Here is a 22,314-nt window from a genome sequence, read left to right as displayed (position 1 = left end):
AACAACAGCATGTAATTTTTTCTCAGAAATCATATCATTTTTTAATTGCAACTTTGCCCAAACTTTTTGCAAATTTGACTTTGAATAGTTGCAAAAAATATGCCCAACAGAAGGGACTCATTTATGATCAATACCTATACGGGCGCATATTTATATGAAGAACTTTTCATAATTACGCAGAGATCCGCGAAGATAATCTCCCACACTGGTTGAAAAAAGTTTGTATCAAATGAGGAAAAAACTTGTTGAAAAGAAGAGTTGAGTAATAATCCGAAAATTATGCAAATATTTGATGCATAATAATCCAATAGTTTGTAAAACATGTAGATATCAGCGTTTCCCATACGGAAAGTTTGGTGCAAGATAAATAAATGACAAGTGTTGTCCGCATGCTAATAAATCCTGGTTGGAGCTGAATACTCCTCAAAACTGAGATTTTGCTAACTCGTGGCTCATTATGCTCTCCAGATTAATCAAACGCTTCGAACGTGGCCAACACCACCGTTTCGTGACACTTTTCAACATCGTGACTAATACTCGTTGCCTCCGGGACGGTACTGGGCAACCTCCCTCCATCCGCATTGGAGACTTGTTCAGCTCCTATGTGATCTTGATCCTGGGATTCCTCGGCTCCATGCTTCTCCTCATGGTGAGCTAATTTGTTTGTGGGTGTGTGGGTGGGAGGAGGAAATGGATAGATTAATTGATATGGACTCTGCTGCCATGGTGGCAGGGTTTCAGGCTGTGGTTTTAACCACTGTTCAAAACAGCCGTGAGAAACGGGTCTTGTTTTGTTAGGTTAACTTAGGTTGTTAACTTGACCGGTTTTAGACACCGAATTTTGGACGTCCAAAATGTCCAAAAGTGTCCAATATAGAAAATGGGGCAAAAGGTTACAAGTTTTCATTATTGAATCTTTCGATAATAAGTTGGCGTGTATATATAATCTTTAATCAATTTTGAGCATTTGGCTGTGAAATACGGCATGGTTTACACAATTTCTTAATTTGTCATAAGAAAACATGTGAAAACAAAAGTTTTTAGATATTTCGTGGTATTACACACTAACCAAAATGCACGAAATTAATGGGAGATTACATATCTATGCATAAATTGGCAAAAAATCGTTAATAAAGAACTTGTAACATTTTGCCCCATTTTCCAATGTTGGACGCTTCTGGACGTTTTGGACGTCTAAAATTATTTTGCCCAGTTTTGCACGCTTTTGGACGGTATCCAGTCCAAAAGTAGTTTTGAACGTCCAAAACGAAACACTGTCTCAGAGTACGTATCGAATACTGAATTTGTGCAGGTGGAGCGTTTTTGGTTGGTGGGGCGGCACGATGTTCGTGATGATCTTCATGGGCACGTTGGGAGGAAGAATGGGATCCTGATGGATCCAAATTCCTGCTGCTCCTCCTGAACGAGTCGGACGGGAAAAGAGGCATGATAAGGATGCGATACTGTTGATGCTGCAGGATTGAGCGGAGACTGAGTGAGTGAAAGTGTGAGAAATGACAAGTCGAGTGCGGGTTAGGTTAGGTGCCCAGTTGGCTCCAAGTTCTCGGATCGGAAGGAACCACAATCTCATCTTTTCTCTCCCAATTCTTTCCCTCGTCTCAACTTGACCCCCTTCTCGAATAACTGGTCCCGTGTGGCACTTAAAAAGCGACACGACGACACCCACCCGAGGCACATCGTCATCTAGAAAGCACTTACTTCATCGCTTTCGTAACAAAAACAGGGGAAGAAGTGAACGCAAAAAGTCATTTCGTTCTTAAACAACGCTCGTCTCACCTCGCCCCTGGGGAAACTTTCTCGTAGATCTTCGACAACATGAAGATTTCGCCTAATTTCGAGAGAGCGAGTGGAAAATAATAACTCTTATTAGATATCCAGTAAGGCGCAGTTATTTGCAGATGTAAATCTTCACTCTTGCTGCTGCTGCCTGACTTTTTGAGGTGATTAGCAGCTAAGTTGTTACTTACTTAATATTTGGAGAGTGAGTTGGCTAATGAGCCTCCATTTGTATTCCGAGTCAGTAGTGGAATAAGTCAAGTGTGAGAAGGACAACAAAACAGAACAAGGGACAAGCCCAGGCTGGTTTCCGCTCGTCGAGTGCGATTGTCTAGTCTCGACGGGGAATTTATTCTGTGGAAGAGGCCGAATTATGGACAACTTTACCTTGCTGGCCGAAATGAGGTGAGTGTAACACGGGATTGATTAAGTCAGCAGGCACACCCCCATTCCCCCCCACACTCCGACACCTCATTATAATGTCATCATCATCATCATCTCGTGAAGAGGGGAGCAGATTTAGTAGCGTGTTGGTTGGTGGTTTGGCTCGTGGTGAGGTTAGCCAAGTGATTACAGGATTTAGGCTGAAGATGAAAGATTGATTGAGCATTCCAATCTGCAAATCTAAATCCAATCGAGTAAAACTATGGAGGAGGAGAGCTCGCTGTGTAGACCGCACCACTTCTTGCTTACCTAAATATGTGCTTGCTTACTTATGTATTTATGTATGTAGTTCTGCTGCTCCTGTGCTACACATTCCTCCACTTGTTGCCAGCTCGATAGTAATATTGGTTCCCACACATCACACATCCATCCATCCACACGGGAATATTACGACATTTATTAGTATTATGTGGGTGGTTTGGCTTGGTTTGCAGGGAGAGGATTGTGATGGCTTGGCAGTGTTTCTTTTCTTGCGGGTTGGCTACATTTCTTGCACTGCAAAGCAAGCAATGGAAGAAATGCGGGGTGCGGCAACAAACTGGGAGAAAGTGCATGAAATGTGCGCTATCATGCGACGCGCGGTATGTACTATGCGCGGCGGGGCGTAGTTTCTTGCGCTTTGCATTTCTTGCGGGTCAAAATGGACTGCAAGAAACCACTTTCGTGCAGTTATTTCTTGCAAGTGGTTCCTCGCCCCCGAAACACTGACTGTCGCTTGGTTTTGTGTATTTATGGGTCCAACCAACCTGTGCAAGTAATCGTCGTCGTCATCAACGGTACATCGGTGTCTTGCCTCCCTCGGGAATTCTTCCGTCGTGGGAAGTGTCGTCGTTCCAATAAAGCCAATAAAATGGGGAGCTGCATTCATGCATACAAGCCAAAAGTTAGAATTGGACCACAATAAATATGATGATTTTTTTTGTTACCGGGAGTAGTTTTTTTTCTGGGTAAACGAATGAAAATAAACAGTAAGTAATTCTGCGGAGGAGCATTTTGACTTGACGACAACGAGGTTGAGAGAGCAGGATGTGTGTACTTTGTTCTATTATCCTTGGCCCCCAGACTAACTAAACTAAACCAACAAACTACACAATGCACGAGAGCGAGGGATAGACTTGCATCATTATCGTCATCAGCCTCATCTGCTAGCCAGCTCTCCCGAGTAGAAATCACTGCCTCAAATTTTTGCAGTGATCGACAAAAGTTCGATGCATATTGTAAACTGCATAATTTTTTTTACGTAATCCTACCCAAAATTTCGACGGGTGTTATTCCATGTGTGCATAATTCTGCAGTTTTATGCACAAATCGCTCTTCATTACGTTTTCTGGTGAAAATTGGGCCAAATCTCTGCAGGAAAGCGGTTCAAATTATTACTTTGGCTATAAATCCTCGTCTCCTCTTAATGCTTACTTATGGAGTGGGCCGAGAAAAACTGCATCACCGCATTTCCCGTCCATCCATCCCCGATCGGATGCTTACTCAATTAAATTTGGGATCCTGAATGGCGAGAGAGTGAGAGAAGAATGGATGGCGGGGCATAATTGAGAAGGACAGGAGGCAGACCACGGAAATGGGAGCCACTTGTTGCAGCAGGCTTGTGGCGTTATTATTATCTCATCCAATTTATTTATGTGGTCAAGACGGGGGTGAGAATATAAAGTTAGTTTCGCCATACTTTCGTCGCATAGTTCGTCCCATTGCTGCGGCGGCGACGTTTTTTTACGGAATGAAGCTAATCAGTTTTCATACAAAAGTTTTCGCTGGAGGCGAGAAAGCACGTTTTCCGAAAATTTTTCTCTTCCCGTTAAAGCGGAAATGTGCAGTGTTTCGTTTCTTTCGGGTGTGCTACATTTCTTGCATTGCAAAGCAAGCAATGCATGAAATGCGAGGTGCAAGAAACTGGGAGAAAGATCAAGAAACATGCGCCATCCAATTGCGCCCCGTGTAAAGTATCGCGGCGGGGCGTAGTTTCTTGCGCCTTGCACTTCTTGCAAGTTAAAATAGCTGCAAAAACCACTTCTTCCGTTATTTCTTGCAAGTGATCACTTACTTGCACCAGAAACACTGGAAATGTATGGATTCCTCTGCGTGGGTTGAGTTACACACACAACGAGTGTAATGGATTCAGGGGAAATGCTGTTGCTGAACGTCGTCGTCAGGAGTGTGTCAGTTCCAGGAGGAAGTAAATACATATCACATCATCATATCACCCGCCGGGACAGGAAGCAGTGTATGTAGGCACTTGTTCAAACAAACAAATAGCAGAACATCAACAGCGCAAAACCCCACGACCAGAGAGACGACAGACGAAATCAGACCAGGCCATGCCTCATGCAGCCAGACAAATGCCCACCCCACCCACCCGACACCCGACAGGAGTGTGCTGCTGGGTGCGTGTAAATACATGTACGTTGCGAGAAGGAGGAGTCCCACCGAGGACGCTGGACGCATTCTAATAAGGAGAAACTTTGATAATAACGGGTCTTAGTCGTGGTGGGAGGGATAAGACGACCAGTGTTTCGAGTGGAAGCAACCACTTTCAAGAAATATCGGGAAGAAAGTGGTTTCTTGCAGGTATTTTGACCTGCAAGAAATGCAAGGCGCAAGAAACTACGCCCAGCCGCGCATAGTTCAAACGGCATTGTCTTGATATTTCTTGCACTTTCTTGAGCTTTCTTGCACCTCGCATTTCTTGCATTTCTCACTTTGCAATGTAGCAAACCTGCAAGAAACGAAACACTGAGGACGACATTATGCGTGGCCTGGCCTGTCTGGTTTGGTCGCAAAACTAGAGACGAAAATGAGAGAGAGAGAGCGAATCCATTCCTATATCTGTTGGTTTACTTGATGTGGTGTGGTTTACCTACGAAACAGTTTCCTTGCGTACTTTCCCAGCTAACTTGCCTCCGTTTATTTGGTGAAATTGGATCGTTGTTAGCTCGCAAAACTTCACATCATTGCCGTCGTCATTTCACACCAGCATCGCCACCACCACGGATTGTTTTCTTTGTCAAACTGTATGCACGTACGTGGACCAACACGATATCGACGACTGACTCTGTGTGCCGGCTTTCTTTCTTTCTTTCGCCTGTTGTTTTACTTCCTTCTTTTTGTCTCTCGCTTTCACACTCACTCACGATGGAGGGCTCCCAGCGTATACTCATAGATTTTGGCCAAACTAGTGTAAATCGATCACAAATTTAATTAGTATGAAATTTACAACAGACACGATCTCACAATGGGCATGTTTGGCAGAGATATTGACATCCGAAGAGGAGAAAGCGGGCTGTAAGGTTCACAAATTTTACACTTTCCTTTACGTTTTCTCCTCTTCGGATGCAAATATCTCTGCCAAACGTGACAATTTGGAGATCTTGTGTTTTGCAAATTTCATATTAATTAAATTTGTGATTGACTGACACTAATTTAGTCGAAATCTAAGAGCATACACTGAGAGCCCTCCATTGTCACTCACTCACTTGATTACTAAAGTTATTACGTGTGTGACGACGATGGTGCAGGGAGAGGTTCCTTTCTTCCCCTCTTTGATGACATGCTTTCTCTCTGGCTGGACTAGAATAAAGGGGACTGTGTGTTCAGTATGGCGTGACATGTTGCTCCGGCTGAGGTGTAGTTATCCACCAGTTTGCCCATTATGTGTGTGTGGTGTGTGTAATTACAACAAACACTGGTCCGTTCTCTCCTGGGGAGAGGGAAACACATCATTATTTCCGTAGTAATATCTATCGCACAACTTTCACTCGCCCCGCTGGGACTGAGTGAAAGTATGGAGAGAAAGTCGGACGGATTTCTTTTCTCATAACATAACTCTCGCTCTCTCTGTGTGTGTACTTTCTCCTCTCTCGGCGTCTCCTCTTGTTAGTCTTTCCTCTTAAAAAGTTTTGGTATCTGATTCTGATAATAAGTATTTTATCCTCTTGGTGATGTGATGGCCCAGATTTATCCAATCCGGCATTCCATTCCACTCCAGCAGGCCACTTGCAGAAGGAGGAGGTGATTTGACTCGAGATTCACTTTCACTTTGGCAACCAAACCAACGACCTCTCCTCCTCCTCCGTCCCTCCCAGACTAATCTTATACATTCCAGACTTCGCAAGCCAAACTTGTAACCATCATCAACCCCATAGGCACACAGTCACTCTCGTGATACGTACTTGTTCACTCACCTACTTACTTACTTGGTACATACAAAGCAGGGTTTCGTTTATTGTGGGTTTGTTGCATTTCTTGCACTGCAAAGCGAGAAATGCAAGAAATGCGAGGTGCAAGAAAATGGGAGAAAGTGCGAAAAATATGCGCCATCACGCCACGCGCCGTATGAAGTAATTATAGCGCCGGGGTCGTAGTTTCTTGCACCTTGCATTTCTTGCAGGTCAAAAAATAGTTATCTGCAAGAAACCACTTTCTCCCCGCTATTTCTTGCAAATGGTATTCCCTTCACCCGAAACCCTGATTTTTACACGATAGTCCACCTACCTCTACTTTTTCCTCTGCCTAACTCGCCCTTGAGGTTTTCTCTCGCTTTCTCTTGGCAGAAAACTTTTGTTGTTTGAGCCACCGTGATCATGATCCGATCCATCCATCCGTCACATTTGACATTAAAACTCAAACATCATCGGGTTGCCATCAACTTTTGGGCGCATTCATTCATGAGGAGATATGGCAAAAAGGTCCTCATTAACTACTCCGTCAGAGAGAGAGGAGAGATTCCAGCGTGGCTTTAGTATGTATATGGACCTCCTGCCCGTGATGATGATGTGATGATGCAGTGGCCGATGGTGAAAGCGGCGGTGGCCGAGGAAGTGTGGGGACAGGGGGACAATTATTCGGGGTCCGCATCATCTGGACATGTCATATAAACCCCTATCTTGCAATGCTAATGTCCCCACATGTCCCCACGGCTTCCGCGGCCACTGGGTGAAAGGAAGGACTAAAGGTTATAGACAGAACTGGATCCGTTGGTTGAATGTTTTGTGGTTTTGTTTCGTCTCGTTTCATTTCGTTTAGTCAGATTTGTTTCAGATTGACGTTTTTGGAGGAGACTGAGTTGGTCGGGTGTGAGTAATTCGCGCTCTCTCGTCTGAATGTCAGGCAAAGCAAATTAAAGCTTTTATTACATTCCGATGCTTTGGTTTTGGACTGGAATGCGATGCAATGCGCGATATGCGATACGGCCCGATGTTTGTTTGGATCCATCCTCGCCGTCTTCTTAAAGGAATGAGAAGGGAGGGAGGGAGAGAAAGTGGGTGAAAGCAAAGCAAGCAAAAACGCGTAGGTAACTGCTCACAAAGGGTATGGTTTACTAGACAAATAAATTCTATATTTCTGCCTCTGGGCTACTTTGCTTTCTCCGAGTTACATCATCATCATCATCACCATCTCATCTTCGCTCACGGCCACGTGTCCCGCATTAGTAGTAGTGGAGTAGTCACAGCACTGCGTCTCGAGCCTGACTACGAGACGTGAATTGTCTCTCGCTTATTAAGTAGGGCTAGCTGCTTGTTGTGATCGTTTTGTCCGTCCATCTGTCCGTCCGTAATCAGGATATCTCCAGAATGACTCGATACAACACACATTGAAATCCAACGCCGTTCTCGCCATTGTGCTTGTAATTTTAGTTCTCATAGTCAGTCGAGTTTGATAATGGGGTCAATCGGACCACCCCCACAGCGCGAGGGGGTCTGGTCCAAAATTGGATTTAACCCTAATTTTCATATGGGTATCATTTTAAAGGAAATTTCACCACGAAATCAGCGCTCATAAATATTTTTGACCTCCGACCAACCAACTTATGACCATAAGGATGCGGTGAAAGGTCATAAATCACATAATTTTCATGTCTTGTAATCTTACATTTTACTATACAACGCCACTTTCTTATGCTTGGTTAACACGGTTTATTTCTTTTGGAGAGGAGGAGGCGGAGAAAGTATTCGTGGGTTTTTTTCTCGCTCTTCTTTATTGCAGGTCGGTCGGGGGCAAGAGAGAGAGTGAAGAAGAAGTTGATTGTGTGAGCAAATGGATTTTATTGTCATTTTAATTCTGAGAAATGGATGGATATTGGAACAACTCGGAGAAGAAGTGACTGAGTGACTGACTGATCCTGAGTGCGAAGGCGAAGTGACTACTCCTTTCTCTTACTTTCTCTCTCTCTCTCTCCTCAATTTTACTTTCTCAAACTCCATCTCGATCCCTTCTTCCCTTCTGAGGAGAAACAAATTGAGAAAAATGGGCAAGCATTTGAGAAAGGCAATAAATAAATTCGTCGTCGTCTTTCCCATCTTATTGTTCTTCTTCTCCCATTACCCCCGGATTTCGAATCGGTGTCTTATTGCGTCGGCACGTGGATTGGATTGGATTGACGACGACGTGTCGAATGAAGCATTATTTATTTGACGCCATGCAAAAAACATAAAATTAGAGCCTGCGGTGTTGCGGTGTGGACTTCTTTGAGGTTCATTACCAGCCCCACCCACCCATCGGGTAGTAGTAGCAGCTTAAGATCAAAGGGAAATAGTTTTGCTCGGTTGCTTTGTGGTTTGGTTTGGCAGTCGTCGTCTTTGTGGTCTGGTGTGGCATGGCATGTGTGGCGTGGTACATCTGCATCCCCAGAACTTACTTATGTACCACGACATCACCCACCATTCAACCGTCCCATATCCTCCAATGAAACGAAATGAAAGGCATCTTTGTCCGTCAATCCAATTTCCTACAAAAGGATGTTGAAACTCTGGGTGTAGTGTGTAAGAACGTGTTTTTGAGCTGCCTTTCCCCTGCAAATGGGGATAAAATAGAGTAAACGCCACATACGTATGCATACATGCAGCAGGTTGGTTTACTTACGTACCAGTGGCCGCGGAAGCTGTGGGGACATTAACATTGTAGAATGGGGGGAAGGATGGGTTTGTATAACATGGGCGACTAACCATGGGGACATTGCCCCTTTGTCCCCCCCTTCCGCCACCAATGTTCCTTACTTGCTGGCTGTGTTGTTGTTGTTCTTACTTCGATCAAGCAGCAGAAGCAGGAGCAGCATGCAAACTTACTTATCATTTTTTTGCCCAGACGGAGATTGGATATTCGATGTATGCAAAGAAAGAAAGTAGAAAGAAATTCATTCATGACTTGATGATGAGCTAACCAAACTATGCAAAACCGCACGAATCCACCACGACGACCGCCACGAAACTTATTTAGGATACTAAACTAAACCACTAACAGCTTCCAATCCTGCTCACCTTATTTCCACAAGTGGAATTATTTCAGTGGTGGTGTCGTCATCCTGGTTTTACTTTTGTGGTTCCGGTTTATTGTCACCTCGCCAAACCATTTCTATTTACTTTTCCTCCTGATTCGCTCGCAGGGAGGATTTTATAGGATTATTATCAAGTGTAATATTTGTTCCCGAATTTGCGAGGGGATTTTTAACTCTGTTTTTATTCTGATTCTACGATTCGTTCTGTTTGCAGGAATGAGTCGTCCTCGAGTTCATCGACGGCGTGCATGTTGCTGGAGAACGAGGACGTCGAGCTGGATTTGGAGTTTCTGGAGAAGAAAAAGTACATGCAGTGGATCGCGTACAGGGTAAGCAGGCAGGCAGGCGGACACGACGAGAGATATGAGACGACTTTAGACGGCACACAGTTGTTGAACAACTTTCATTTTTCTTTCTCCGCTGAGCATGCAAATTGTTCAAAGTTGTGGTAATTGAGTAAACATTGCACCCCAGAATTGTGAGCAGTGAGTCACAGAAGGCTAAACTGGAGCGAGCAGCATATTTATCCATCATCATGGTCAGAGGGTGGATATGTATTTGTTTTCAAGTTTGCCATTTGATAAGGCGGACGGGTAACAAATTTTGGTTTCATGTAAAATTATTGCATAACACACTCTTGCATAACATTTATTGCATAAATACAACTTAACATAAGAGAGGTTTTTACATAACTTCATTTCATATAATAAGATAAATGCACGTTTGGCCATAATCCATACATAAAACCAATAGACCAATAGGATCTAAGGTATTCAATGTGTTTTTGGTGATACAGGAATAATCATCCTTCCCAATTTACGAAGTAAACAGGCTATTTACATGATTGCGAATTAGTCAAAACTATGCTATGCATTATACAAAAGCAATTTCACCGTACACGCAAATTTTGTGCGTTTGTCCCCTAACTCTTGTAGATCACAAAAATTTCATATATTTTTACGTATTTCTATGTTTTCAGACATACAAATATTTCCGCTATTATTTCAAAAATACACAAGTCTATTACATATTTTTTTTCAAAATACATGGAATTTGTAAATCGTTTAACCATCTAAGACGAAATTTCTTTAGATAAAAAAATCCGGAGTAAATCCCAAAGCGCAAATGCTGAGAAAATCCTTATTTTGACGACTCGTTTTTTATTTACACATTTCTTAAATATTATTATTTCTCCCTAAATATTAAATCCATATTTCAGGCATTTTCCGTAACTACATATCCGCCCTGTGGTCATCATCATCGTGATCTTCTTTGGTCATGGAAGAAGTGTATGCATATAAAAGCAGTTCTACTTGCAGCTCTCTGGTTTCCCTTCCCGAGCGACTTGCTTTCACGGCGTTTATAGTTGGTGAAAGGGAGTTCATTGGATGCATATGTATGCAGGATACGATACGATCAAGTGAAGTAGACTTCTTTGTTCTCGTCTTGATTGATGCCGTGCTCTCTCAGCATCTACAGCAGCGAAAGAGAGGAAAGTACTGCAGTTTTCTGTCGTCGTTTTCGTCGTCCTCGTGGTGGTGGTGGTCGATGGCTTTTAAAATTGTGTTGGGCGTTGGCGACGTAGAACGTATCCATTATACGAGGAGGATAAAGTAAAGTGAAAGTTGCCGGGTGGAGAAAGTAAAGTAAAAGAGGGAGCAATCTTGGCTGCCATGACCACCACCCACTACCACCAGCATCACTTTTATGACGAGATTATCTATCTCCCCGATAAGTAAAAGGACGGGATGGATGACATAGTGGTGGTGCGTACCAGTGTTTCGTTGTGGACGTCCAAAACCATTTTGAACAATGTCAAGTCGAAAAGTGTCCAAAACTGGAGAAAATAATTTTGGACGTCCGTCCAAAATGTCCAACATTGGAAAATGTGGGAAACATATTAGAAGTTCTTTATTACTGACTTTCTTGCAAATCTATGCACAGATATCCGATATAATCCTATATAATCTCCCATTAATTTGAGCATTTTGGTTGGTGTGCAGTATCACGAAATTTGGGAAAACTTTCGTTTTAACATGTTTTCTTACTTGAGAAATTGAGAAACTTTCTAAACTATGCCGTATTACACAACAAAATGCTCAAAATTAATGGGCGATTACATCAATGGATTATCGAAACATTTAATAATGAAGAACTTGTAACATTGCGCCATATTTTCTATTTTGGACACTTTTGGACATTTTGGACGTGCAATATTCGGTGTCCAAAACTGGTTTAGGACGGCTGTTTTGGACAGTAGTTAAAAAAACAGCGAAACCCTGGTGCAAACATACCCAGTTGTAAATATATGTAGTAGCAAGAGAGAGAGAAAGTAAAGTCGTAAGAGAAATTCACAGCCTTCGTATTCCCATCGTCTTAACTTAATAATATAATGAGTTGTATATTTATGGCGCAATACTTTCTCTGCAATCCACCACGGCCCGAATCTTCCATTCCATCCGTTGAGAAGAAAGTTGGCAAGAATTGCGGCATTATTATGACAATCGTATTAGTTCGTGGTGCGGTGGTCGACCGACTATGATAATAATAATAAGAATAATCTGCTATCCCATCCCCCACTGGTTTTCTCTGTCTCTCTATTAATATCTTCATACACAGTAATAAAATAGCAATAATGACCCCAACGGCCCTGACCAGACGAACGACGACCAGTCCAAACAAGTGAGAGAAAGAGAGCAAAGTTCATCATGATTATTAAATGACAATGAAATGATGATGATGACGAAATCGTGTTATGTTCTGCTTTTACTTGTGTGCCTATGCTGCTCCCCTGTTACACTAACTATGCGCCATTCATCTAATGATGACCCACCGAACGGAGTGGAATGGGTTGATTCTACATGCACAGAACTGGAATGATGACCATCACATCATAATAATAATCGTGATAATAAGAATGATACGATATCCGAGTCTCGATTTGACCTTGATAATCCACCTTTTTTTGCAGATAATCGGTCCCGGTGTGGTTGGCATAGGTTTATTGGGCAACGTCCTCAACTTACTCGTCCTCACGCGCCCCTCCCTCAAAGGGGTCACCTACACGTATCTCATCGGCCTGGCCTGCTCCGACATTGGCGTCCTCCTCTGCGCCGTACCGATGATGGTGGGTGACTTTTTTCTCGCTCGCTCGCTTTTTTTCAGATTTGCATATCTTGATTCAGGGATGGGCAAAATATGTACTTTGTTAGAATACAGAATTTTGATCTCCTTTCTTCCTAGGGTTTAGATTTCTAGAACGAGAATTTACGTGGAGAATACAGCAGTCGAACGAAAATATGGGTTTTGTGAAGAAATCGTGAAAATAAAGCATTTTGACTCCGATGAAAAGTTAATTTTTTCACAAACTCCACATTTTCGTATGACTTCGGTGTCTTCTTGTGGGTGTAGCACCCCTAGAAATCCAAACCCTGTAAAGAACAGAGTTCAAAATGCTATATTTTAACAAAGTATTTTGGTCATCCCTGCTCGACATTGTGACGACGACGAAGCGACGCCAAGGTCAGAATGTAGGGTAAAAGATTGGATCCGATACGACCATCTGCTCATAATCACCCTCCCTTTCAGGGGAGTGACGAGAGGGTGATTGATGACCTGTCATCTCTCCGCCGCTCGGATCATCATCGTGACGAGGACGATGAAATGATTATGTTCTCATTATCCTTTGGTGAGAAAGCGAGAGAGAGTTGACGACGACAAGGTCACGTCACGTGCACAGCAGAAAGTAACACCATGCACCAAGTACAAGTAGAAGAGGGCCATGTAACAGGTGGATTTCATATCGAGCAGGGGAAATCAAACAGCTTATCGTTTCGTTATCCTCCTCGTGGCCAAGGTCAGTGGGTGGGGACGGGTGGCATGAAGCAGCAGCAGCAGTAAGAGCTTGATGCCCCTCCAGATACACACATAATAGTTAACGATACAAAGTAACGGCCCCTCAGCATCCTGATTTTGAGGATGATGAGGCTCATTTACTTGTGGGAATGGTCAATCCAATCGTATTTGATTGCACGATGGCCATACGATTGCCTACAAATGGGTGAATTGAAGTGTATTATGGGATAAAGATTTTAAGGTCAGTTTAGTACCAGGGAGGGAGGGAGAGAGAGAATGAAAAGGTTAGTTTCGAGTGCTTGGTTCGGATTTTGTCCTTGATTCTCCTCCTTCTCTCTTCAGAAGAGCGACTTCTTTTCTCTGGTGAAAGCGAGAGAAAGTCGGGTGGGCACTTTCTTCTCCTTTTCCAGGGGGAAGTTGAGAATGTCTGCACTTTCTCACGCTTATTATGCTGCGATCACGCCTGACTGACGCGAGATGATGATGGCTTCCTTCTTCTCTTTTGACTGACTTTTAGAAAAATATATGTATCCCCCAACCACAACATGCCGGTTTAATTTTGTACACGGTTTATTTTTACTCGTCAGATCCGTCAGAGCCGCTTCGACCGTGAGAATTCGTGGGGTGTGACGTTCTTCTACGCGCATCTCGAGTACCCCTTGGCCAACACGTTCATGGCGTCGTCCATCTACATCGTCCTCTGTCTCACGGTCGATCGTTTCGCGAGTGTCTGTCTGCCCACGCGGTTTAAAGAGTTCCACACTTCGGACCATTCGAAGAGGGCGATGGCTGCGGCGGCCGTGTTGGCGATTCTCGTCTCCGCCCCGCTCGCGCTGATCAACACGATGTGTCCCGGCGATGAGGAGGATGCCTTCGTCTTTGTGGAAAATGTACCGGTGAGTTATGTCATTGTTGGCATGAATTTCTAGGAGTGTTTCGGATGTACGTAACCACTTGCAAAAAATAGAGGCAAGAAAGTGGTTTCTTGCAGCTAAATATTTTGACCTGGAAGAAATTCAACGCGTAAGAAACTACGCTCCACCGCTGAGCGCGTGGATAGCGCATATTTCTCGCACTTTCTTGCGTTTCTTCCTTTGCCATGCAAGAAATGTAACAAACCCGCAAGAAACGAAACACATTGTCGAGTTTGTAACTTTGCAAATTTGTAAACACTTAACAGCTCAAGTGAAACTATAAACATTTACAAAGTTAAGCTTACCATATGTATTGAGGAGACAAGTTTGCCTCTTGTAAACTAGTTTGTGAAATTAATGCAATTACATAGTTAATCTGAACTGAATTCCCTTTTCAGTTTGTTAAGAACCTACTTACTTAATAACTACGGATGATAATCGAACTACTATCCCAATTTTATCCTCAGGTCACCCACGAGCTCGCTTGGCGAATCTACATCTACTCGGCCGAGATGGTGGTCCGCTTCGGTCCTGCCACGATCCTCGCCGTGCTGAATTTCCTCATCATTTTCCGCTTTCGCCAAATAACGGAGCGTCGGAGGGAGATGTTGGCGGGTGGGGTGGAGCTGGCTGAAGGCAACTCGCAACTCCTCCTCAGGGGGGAGCGGATTTCGAAAAAGATTTACAAGGAGGAAAAACGTCTCGTCACCCTGCTCTCGGCAATCGTCCTCCTCTTCTTCGTCACCACGACGCCCGTGGCCATCCTGGGCATCTCATACTCGCAGAGTCTCGATAGAAACTTGTACTTTCAACTTTTCCGTGCAATTGCCAACGTTCTGGAGCTGTGCAACTTTGCCCTAAACTTTTACGTCTATTTTCTCTGCAGTAAAGAGTTCCGGAAAAAGTTTCTCTCCTTCTTCACCGTCCTCCTCCCGCCGGGGAGGATGGGGGCGAGTAACAATGGGGTCAAACAGCAAGGCCAGGGTGGAGGGAGGAGCAACAACTTGGGCGGTGGTGGGGGTGGACCGGGAATCGCTATGCCGGAAATGCCGGGACATTCACACGTGCAGCAGCTGAATAATAGTTGCAGTAGGGTGGATGCCCTCTAAAGATAAGCAACAACAGCATCAACACTACAAACAAATATCTAAGATAACCCCAGTGGCCGTGGAAGCGTGGGGATGGAGGGACAATGTCCCCACGGTTATTCGAAGTCCCCATCATCTGCCCATGCTGTATGAACCCCTCCCTCTTCCCATTCTACAATGTTTACGTCCCCACGGCTTCCGCGGCCACTGTCCACAAGAAGAGAGAATCTGTCGTGTGAATCTGCTGCAGGGATGAAATGCATTATTATTACCTGACGACGGGGGTGACCAGCAGCAAAAACTGCACACAAGTCATACCTACCTAAAGAGTGCTACTATACATACATACTCCTGCATATATGTATACATACATACCTACAAATGCACACACCTAGTTTTGGCTAGCAATCAAGTATAAACTATTTCGTCCTCCTCTGGGACCTATGCACTACTTCCTTTCTGGGGACGAGCGATATACACAAAAGTGGAATAAATAAATAAACCAAGAGAGAGACTCGTGGATGTCTGTATGCATGTCCTCTTCTACTGGTCTCTTGGTCGCTTTGCTTTCATATATTACGTACGACATCAATTCTTCACACGACACACTTAGTCTTCTTTTACTTTAGAAGAGAGCGAGAGTAGTCTTACAACAACGCCATTTATTCTTGTACGAATCTATTTGTGTGGATAAGTAAGTCATCTCTCTCTCTGTACTCTGTAGATAAGTAAGTATGTAGGAAGTAAAAGCCTGCCTGAGATTCCCACCTGGTCTTCTTCTGAATTCATTTATTCAAGTGAACAGAAAAAAAAACTTCTTCTATACTGCGAACGTCACAGGAAATGGTATCGATTAGAGATAGATCTGTATGTAAATAAATGTATCACAATTTATATAAGATATATATTCCTAGTCCGAGAGTTGCGACGAGGTTGAGAGAGTATAAAATAAAATACATTTTGGACAGGGCGTATGTATTTACTTTCATGCTGCACTTTCTTTCTCTCTATTAGCACCGGCGAAATGTTCTTAATAGGTCCAAGTCAACAGAGTCCAAGAAGCTGGCCTCGCGTCCCACATCAAGTCCTACTCCTCCTGTCAAAGCAAATATATAAAGTAAAAGTAAGTAACCGTGATGTCATGATGATGATGATGATGATGATGCTCACTTCACTTTCACTCGAGTACAACTAGAGCACAGAGCACTATTACTACTCACCTTGTTCTCCTTGTGGTTCTTCTATTCCCAAGACAGCGTAGAAGCGAGCCCCGGACAGGTTGCAAGCTTTGGTCCGAATCTCTCCAAGATTTGGGAAAAGGTCTGCCAGCTTAGTGAAACTGCTCGCTACTCGATTCCCGAGAGGATTCAGACTCAAATCCAACTCTTTTAGGCGAAACACCTACACACATAAAGAAAGAAGAAGTAAGACACAAGTTCAAATCCGTGGTGTCATGTCAGTTTCACGTCAATTGTCATAATATTATGGTATCTGCTCACCCCTTGGCTTGTCCTGTTGCACAAAGTACGCACCCCCTGTGGACTGATCCCGTTACAGCTGAGATCTAGGTTAGACAATGTGCCGGACAGGGAGTCCAACACGGCTCCCAATTCTTCAACGTCCTCGTCAAAGAGGGAACACTCTGAGAGGATGAGCTCCTTCAATTGGCCGCTGCCACTGGTGTCGTTCAAGGAGCGAAAGACCGCTTGGGCGGGACGACCGTGAAGATTGAGGCCGGATAAATTTAGCACTCCTGTAGTTTCTGAGGTCTTCAGAGCCGTGAGAATGGCAGGTCGAGGGGCTGCGTGAGACAGGACGATAAATAAATAAATAACACGAATATAACATGAGACAATTCTATAAATATTCTTTGCGTTGCATTGCATTGCTTACTAAGGCCTAACTCTGTGCAAGCCGCTTGGAATTTTGTCGTGACTGCGGGGGTATCGTATGAGAGGACGGAAGCGTTGAGTTCGATCGTGGAGCTTTCTCCCCCACCGAGGACAAGGTTGATGGGGTCGCTCACACAGAGAAGAGCACCATCCATCGTGCTTAGACTTAGGTTGGGCTTTACTCCGTACGATCTGCAAAAAAGTAATTAGATTATTCAGAAGGATGTAAAGAAGGAATGATGAATTATTGAGCAGGAGAAAAATTGGAAGTATGTAGCTCAAAGTATTACTGCTTGTATCTAATGCTGGCTTGTTCACATAACCACTCAATGGAACCGAACTGGTGCTCCACATCCACGGGGACTAGAAGCATTTTGTCAAGAACACGGATTTTAAGGCGGAGAACATCCTTCACGGCGGAATTTGTACTGTCTTCACGCTTTCTTTTCGCGGTGGTGGATCCGTTTCCGGTGGTGGTCGTAGTAGTTAGGCCGCGTGAACTACTAGTGTTACTAGTACTAGAACTACTGGGTATGGTGGTGACAAAAGAGGAGATCGTCTGGAAATAACGAGTTGTTGCGCATTCTAAAATAATTTCACCGAGAGTATGTAATTTTAGTTTTAGGTTGTTACCGTTTGAACATTCCGTCTCGAAAATGGCAGCGTAGTTCGACGACTTTGGCGATGCTGAGCAACAGGGCTCGGAGTGTCCATAATGATGGCTTCATCTTCAGATGCATGGCGTAGAGGAGGAGACGGAGAGAAAATCTGTCTCGAGCTGACCGACCTTCTTGCACCGAGCTGGTCGTCATCCTCGTCTGAGAAAGAATTGGAATTAGAAACCAGTCGCGATTGACGAGTTTGACGTGCGGGAGGACTTGGTTCATCAACAACCATTATGTCATCCTCCATCTCGACATAATTGCGGCGTCGATTTAATGGCGGCGGGGAAGGTGGTGAGAATCTTGCTTGCGTGGGTGGTGATAATTCCATATTCGTCGGACTAGGAGACCAGCCGCCTCTAAAGCTACCTTGTGACGGTGGTGACGACGACAATTGGAGTAATTCTTCCTCCTCTTCGTTGTCATCATCCCGGATGACATCCCTTTTCCTACTTTTTATCCGTTTTGATACTGGTGGTCGAACTTCAATCTGAGAATCAGGCACCATCCAATCCTCATGAACGTCAAGTTCCGATGGGATAAGAGCATCTCTCGGCCCGGGCGATATTGGAGGGTCCAACTTGTCAGATTTCTTCTTTTTATTTTCTCTCCTCCTGGTCGTATGACGAGCCAGGCTTTGCATGGTACTTTGATACGCTTTCGTTGCCTCGTCGGCATTGTCTGGGTCAAAGTCATCATTTGCAATACGAACCGGGATAGGGCACGCTTTGGATGATGATGAGCGAAGTAAGGTAAATTCTGGACTTTTGCTGCGTTGCTGACTCTTTTTAGCCGCTTTCTTCTCATCTTCTGCCGTATACGGGCGACCCTCTGTGTACAACAAAAAATACACGTATAAGAAAGAAGAAACAACAAAAACCTTTTATTTGATTTCTTTGAACTCTCGTGCACTCACTTTGCTGCATTTTTTCTTTGATCAAATATTTTATACGTGCATACTCCTCGTGCACAGACTCGAAGTCGTCTCTTGCTAAAGTGCCTCTCCATATGATGAGTTGATCAATTGGAAAATTTTTCTAGGAAAAAAAAAGTTCAAGGTTAGCTAGACAATTCTGACGAGCAGGATACGTAACAAAAATGAAGCTCAGCTTACAAACTTGTCTCGGGCCAAAACATCGGCACCGTTTTCGAGGAGAATATCAGCCACGTCGAAGTGACCATTTCCCAGAGCATCGTGCAAAGGTGTGATTCCATCGCATTCACTTCCTCCTCTATCATTAACTCGGGCTCCCTTGTCCAGCAGCTCTTTCACGACTTTGATGCAGCCAAAATTACAAGCTTCGTGGAGCGGAGTCCATCCTGCTGTGTCACGGACGTTCACGCTGAATCCCTACAGAATCAACATAAATAAAGTTATGAGTCGGTAACTGAATTTTGTAAGCCGATTATTGTATAATTAATGCACACACCATTTTCATACACTTGCGAACTCCATTCAAATCGCCCTTTTTAGCAGCAATGTGCAAAGGTGTTTCTCCAGCCTCGTTTTTCCTCTTGGCTATTCTACGCTTGGTTTGAGCCACATTTTTTAAGTTTGCATCGTCGTCCTCTTCGCCGCTGTCCCCATCGGCTGCAAAGACCAAGGAGAACCATACAAGAATTGCAATGATAAAACTTTGTAAACAAATTAACGCCACGATCACGTACAAGACAAATTATCCAAGTCGACCACATCCTCATTTTCCTCGTCAGATCCATCATCCAGAATGTCGTCTTGCGAGTCTACCAAATCCTCGCTCAACCCTTCACTCAACTCTTGTGCCTTCTTCAAAGTGGAGTCTACAAACAAAGGGAGAGAACAAATAAGTTTCTGATTGATGGCCCCAGATTAATAGGAGTGATAAGTAAGAAGGCTCAAATACATACCCGCATCAGAGTCGCCAATACTTTTGAGATACATGGCATAGTTGTGATAAGCTGTGGCGAGTCGTTTTTGGCTTTGAGTCGCCTTTCCCAAACGGATTGATTCTTTGTGGTTCTCAACCGCTAGCTCGCCACCCTTCCATTTCTCTACTAGTTGAGTAATGTGTGTTTGCGTCTTGAATTTCTATACGACGCGAAAGTATACAACTTTTTAAGCGAGAATGGTGTAACTGTAATGGTGTAACACATTGAAGAATGGATTGTGAAAACGAACCTCAATGGAACTATCGTCGTAGAGCGACATTTCCTTCTTGTAATACTCTAAAGCCTCTTCATATTGGTCACAATCCTTGTATGATTCTGCAATGGAGAAGTACAGGCTGGACAATTTTCGACCTTCGATTCCCGCTTTGATGGCGTACTGTATAATAATGAATAACAATTATATTTAGCTAATAGTGTTTTAGCATACGACTAACAATGGAGGTCTCCCAGCGTGTGGTGTTAGATTTTGACCAAACTAATGTCAATCGATCGCAGATTTAATTAGTATCACATTTGCTAACGATACGATGTCCCAATGCTCACTTTCAGCAGAGATATTTGCATCCGAGGAGAAAAGACAGATTGAATGTGGAAAGTGTAAAATTTGTCAACTTTAAGGCCCCTTTTCTCCTCTTTGGATGCAAATATCTCCACCAAACCAAACTCAGCTATAACTTGACTGAAGAAAACTAAAGACCATTCTAACCTTGACAGCTTTGAGGTAGTTTTCAGCAGCTAAAGAAAACACATTTAGGTCTGCATAACGATCCGCAGCATATTCGTGGAGTTGCATCAATTTTTTCTCATTGTTTTTATCACATAGAAATATCTGATCTAGAAGCCTCGACAATCTAATGGCTGGCGAGGAGGAGGAAAATTATTATTAAATAATGTCAAACTTTCAGAATTAAAATTTAATAAGGTGAACTTTCCGTATGCGTACCAGGTGCGAGTAAAGTGTCCAATTCCTCCCGATATGGGGCATATGCGCTTGCTTGCTTCCCGACAATTTTCTTTCGCAACTTTTTGAGAATCTTTTTTCCAGCTTCGATCTCATCGTCAAAAAACGAGGCCTACAAAAAGAGCGAAATAAAATTAAGCCTTATCACCTTACATATTATGTATTTATATAATTTGCTGGATCACATTTTATTTATCGAACCACTTACCCTTGCCTGTAAGATCTTTGCTTCTATCTCCTGCGAAACACTGCCCAGAGCTACTGCAGCTTTCACCGCTTCTTTGGCACTGGCTAAGGCACTTTTTGGTTCTTTCGCCTTGAGGTAAAGATTACAAAGGGCAGCATGACAGGGTTGGAGGTATTCAACGAGACCGTGTTCTTTCCCAATATCGACGGCCTGTATTTACATACAATTAAATAAACGAAACATGTTTTAAAGGACTGATAGGCTTTCCTTCTTACCTGTCGGAACCACTTCAACGCCTGAGGACTGCCCATCATGTCCAGGGTGACTCCCAAATTCTGACAGTTGTTGCACTTCATGGTCATATACTCCTTTTCATTAGGCAACTCAAGTTTGAATCTACACCCAAAAAATAATTTTACAAAAAAGCATTAAAAGAAACCGAATTAAATTAACTGAATCTGATAATACTAACTTTGCAGATTCATTGACCAGTAAGGAGTAAGCTTTTCGAAACCACTTTTCCGCATTTTTAAGGAGTTCAGTCTTTCGGGCATCGTTATGTTTGCCATCTTCATCCTCTTCATCATCCTCTGCTTCGAGTAGGTTTGCTCGCCCCATGGTGATCAAGGCTCTCTGTTCCTCAACACAGTTTTCGACCTCTCTCGCCAGTTCGAGGTACCTTTTTACGGCCGCGATAGCCTTGCATCCTTTCTTCGTGTCGATATAAACTTCGGCAATGTTTCGATATGCGATACCCAATCCCATGCGGTCGGATTTATTGTGAGTTTTACAGATTGTGACCTCTTGCTGTTATAATATCAAGATATTTATGATTAGTGTTAGTATCTTAATTAGATATGAATAAGCGATCAATTACTTTATGATTTTCCAGCGCATCCTCATACAGACCCAGAAGTCGTTGCTGGTTCCCTAAAGTATTCAAAATCTCGGCCGCCTCGACATAATTCCCCCGACTAAGTTGGACACGAAGACGGCGCTTGCAGTCTAACCATGATTGAAATAAAGATAAAAGAGTAATTAAACGTCATGATTCATGAATACCGGAAAATATGGTATGACGTTTTTATTTACCTTCAATTGCCGCAACTTCGGAACTCTTTATTTTCTTGGCCGGCTTCATCCTTGCCTACCCGTGAGTGGAGTGGGTGTGTCTCACTTAACAATAATAATATCTAATTGTAGTTAAAATTAAGTAAAAATTGACGTAAGAAAAAAAACAAGAGACGAGTGAATTAGACGTTTCTGCTCACTCTTTTGCCTCCAGTTCTCGCAAACACATGGTTGG

The 22,314-nt window shown here is 43.5% G+C and overlaps 2 protein-coding genes across 4 annotated transcripts; one reads left to right on the top strand and one right to left on the bottom strand.

Moving 5' to 3' along the window:
• The first annotated feature begins 1,430 nt into the window (after positions 1-1,430).
• LOC118434967 (probable G-protein coupled receptor B0563.6) lies at positions 1,431-16,358 on the top strand. 3 transcript variants are annotated; one of them, XM_035849818.1, is made up of 6 exons: positions 1,431-1,961; positions 2,043-2,202; positions 9,735-9,849; positions 12,492-12,647; positions 13,963-14,271; positions 14,757-16,358. In XM_035849818.1, exons 2-6 carry the CDS (start codon positions 2,171-2,173, stop codon positions 15,396-15,398), a joined length of 1,254 nt encoding a protein of 417 aa, XP_035705711.1. In that variant the 5' UTR covers positions 1,431-1,961; positions 2,043-2,170; the 3' UTR covers positions 15,399-16,358. The 3 variants fall into 3 exon arrangements, with proteins under 3 accessions (XP_035705711.1, XP_035705715.1, XP_035705707.1); XM_035849822.1 differs by having other exon boundaries at positions 1,431-2,202; positions 14,757-15,091; positions 15,176-16,358; XM_035849814.1 differs by having other exon boundaries at positions 1,431-2,202.
• On the bottom strand, positions 16,150-22,287 carry LOC110845974 (tonsoku-like protein). The gene is made up of 19 exons (XM_022092549.2): positions 22,101-22,287; positions 21,886-22,013; positions 21,481-21,815; positions 21,284-21,404; positions 21,030-21,218; positions 20,804-20,933; positions 20,567-20,718; positions 20,090-20,236; positions 19,819-19,999; positions 19,600-19,731; positions 19,362-19,522; positions 19,046-19,282; positions 18,848-18,968; positions 17,903-18,762; positions 17,560-17,828; positions 17,271-17,461; positions 16,877-17,178; positions 16,598-16,778; positions 16,150-16,473 (listed from the first exon to the last, which is right to left on the bottom strand). The coding sequence occupies exons 1-19, from the start codon at positions 22,147-22,149 to the stop codon at positions 16,388-16,390; spliced, it is 3,972 nt and encodes a 1,323-aa protein (XP_021948241.2). The 5' UTR covers positions 22,150-22,287; the 3' UTR covers positions 16,150-16,387.
• Between the last annotated feature and the right edge of the window lie 27 nt (positions 22,288-22,314).

The sequence above is a fragment of the Folsomia candida genome, unplaced genomic scaffold, assembly GCF_002217175.1.
Source record: "Folsomia candida strain VU population unplaced genomic scaffold, ASM221717v1 Fcan01_Sc001, whole genome shotgun sequence".
NCBI lineage: Eukaryota > Metazoa > Arthropoda > Collembola > Entomobryomorpha > Isotomidae > Folsomia > Folsomia candida.
Note: the sequence above shows the minus strand (reverse complement) of the source record. Positions and strands in the feature narration are given on the sequence as shown.

What these genes read in the sequence shown, in the direction of transcription:
- LOC118434967 (XM_035849818.1), top strand. Translation starts at nt 2,171, where the DNA reads ATGGACAACTTTACCTTGCTGGCCGAAATGAG. An exon ending in ACCTTGCTGGCCGAAATGAG is followed by an intron (nt 2,203 to 9,734) that starts GTGAGTGTAACA and finishes TTCTGTTTGCAG; the next exon opens with GAATGAGTCGTCCTCGAGTT. An exon ending in TCTTTGTGGAAAATGTACCG is followed by an intron (nt 14,272 to 14,756) that starts GTGAGTTATGTC and finishes TTTTATCCTCAG; the next exon opens with GTCACCCACGAGCTCGCTTG.
- LOC110845974 (XM_022092549.2), bottom strand. Translation starts at nt 22,149, where the DNA reads ATGAAGCCGGCCAAGAAAATAAAGAGTTCCGAAGTTGCGGCAATTGAA. An exon ending in CGAAGTTGCGGCAATTGAAG is followed by an intron (nt 22,014 to 22,100) that starts GTAAATAAAAAC and finishes AATCATGGTTAG; the next exon opens with ACTGCAAGCGCCGTCTTCGT. An exon ending in GGACACTTTACTCGCACCTG is followed by an intron (nt 20,719 to 20,803) that starts GTACGCATACGG and finishes CCTCCTCGCCAG; the next exon opens with CCATTAGATTGTCGAGGCTT.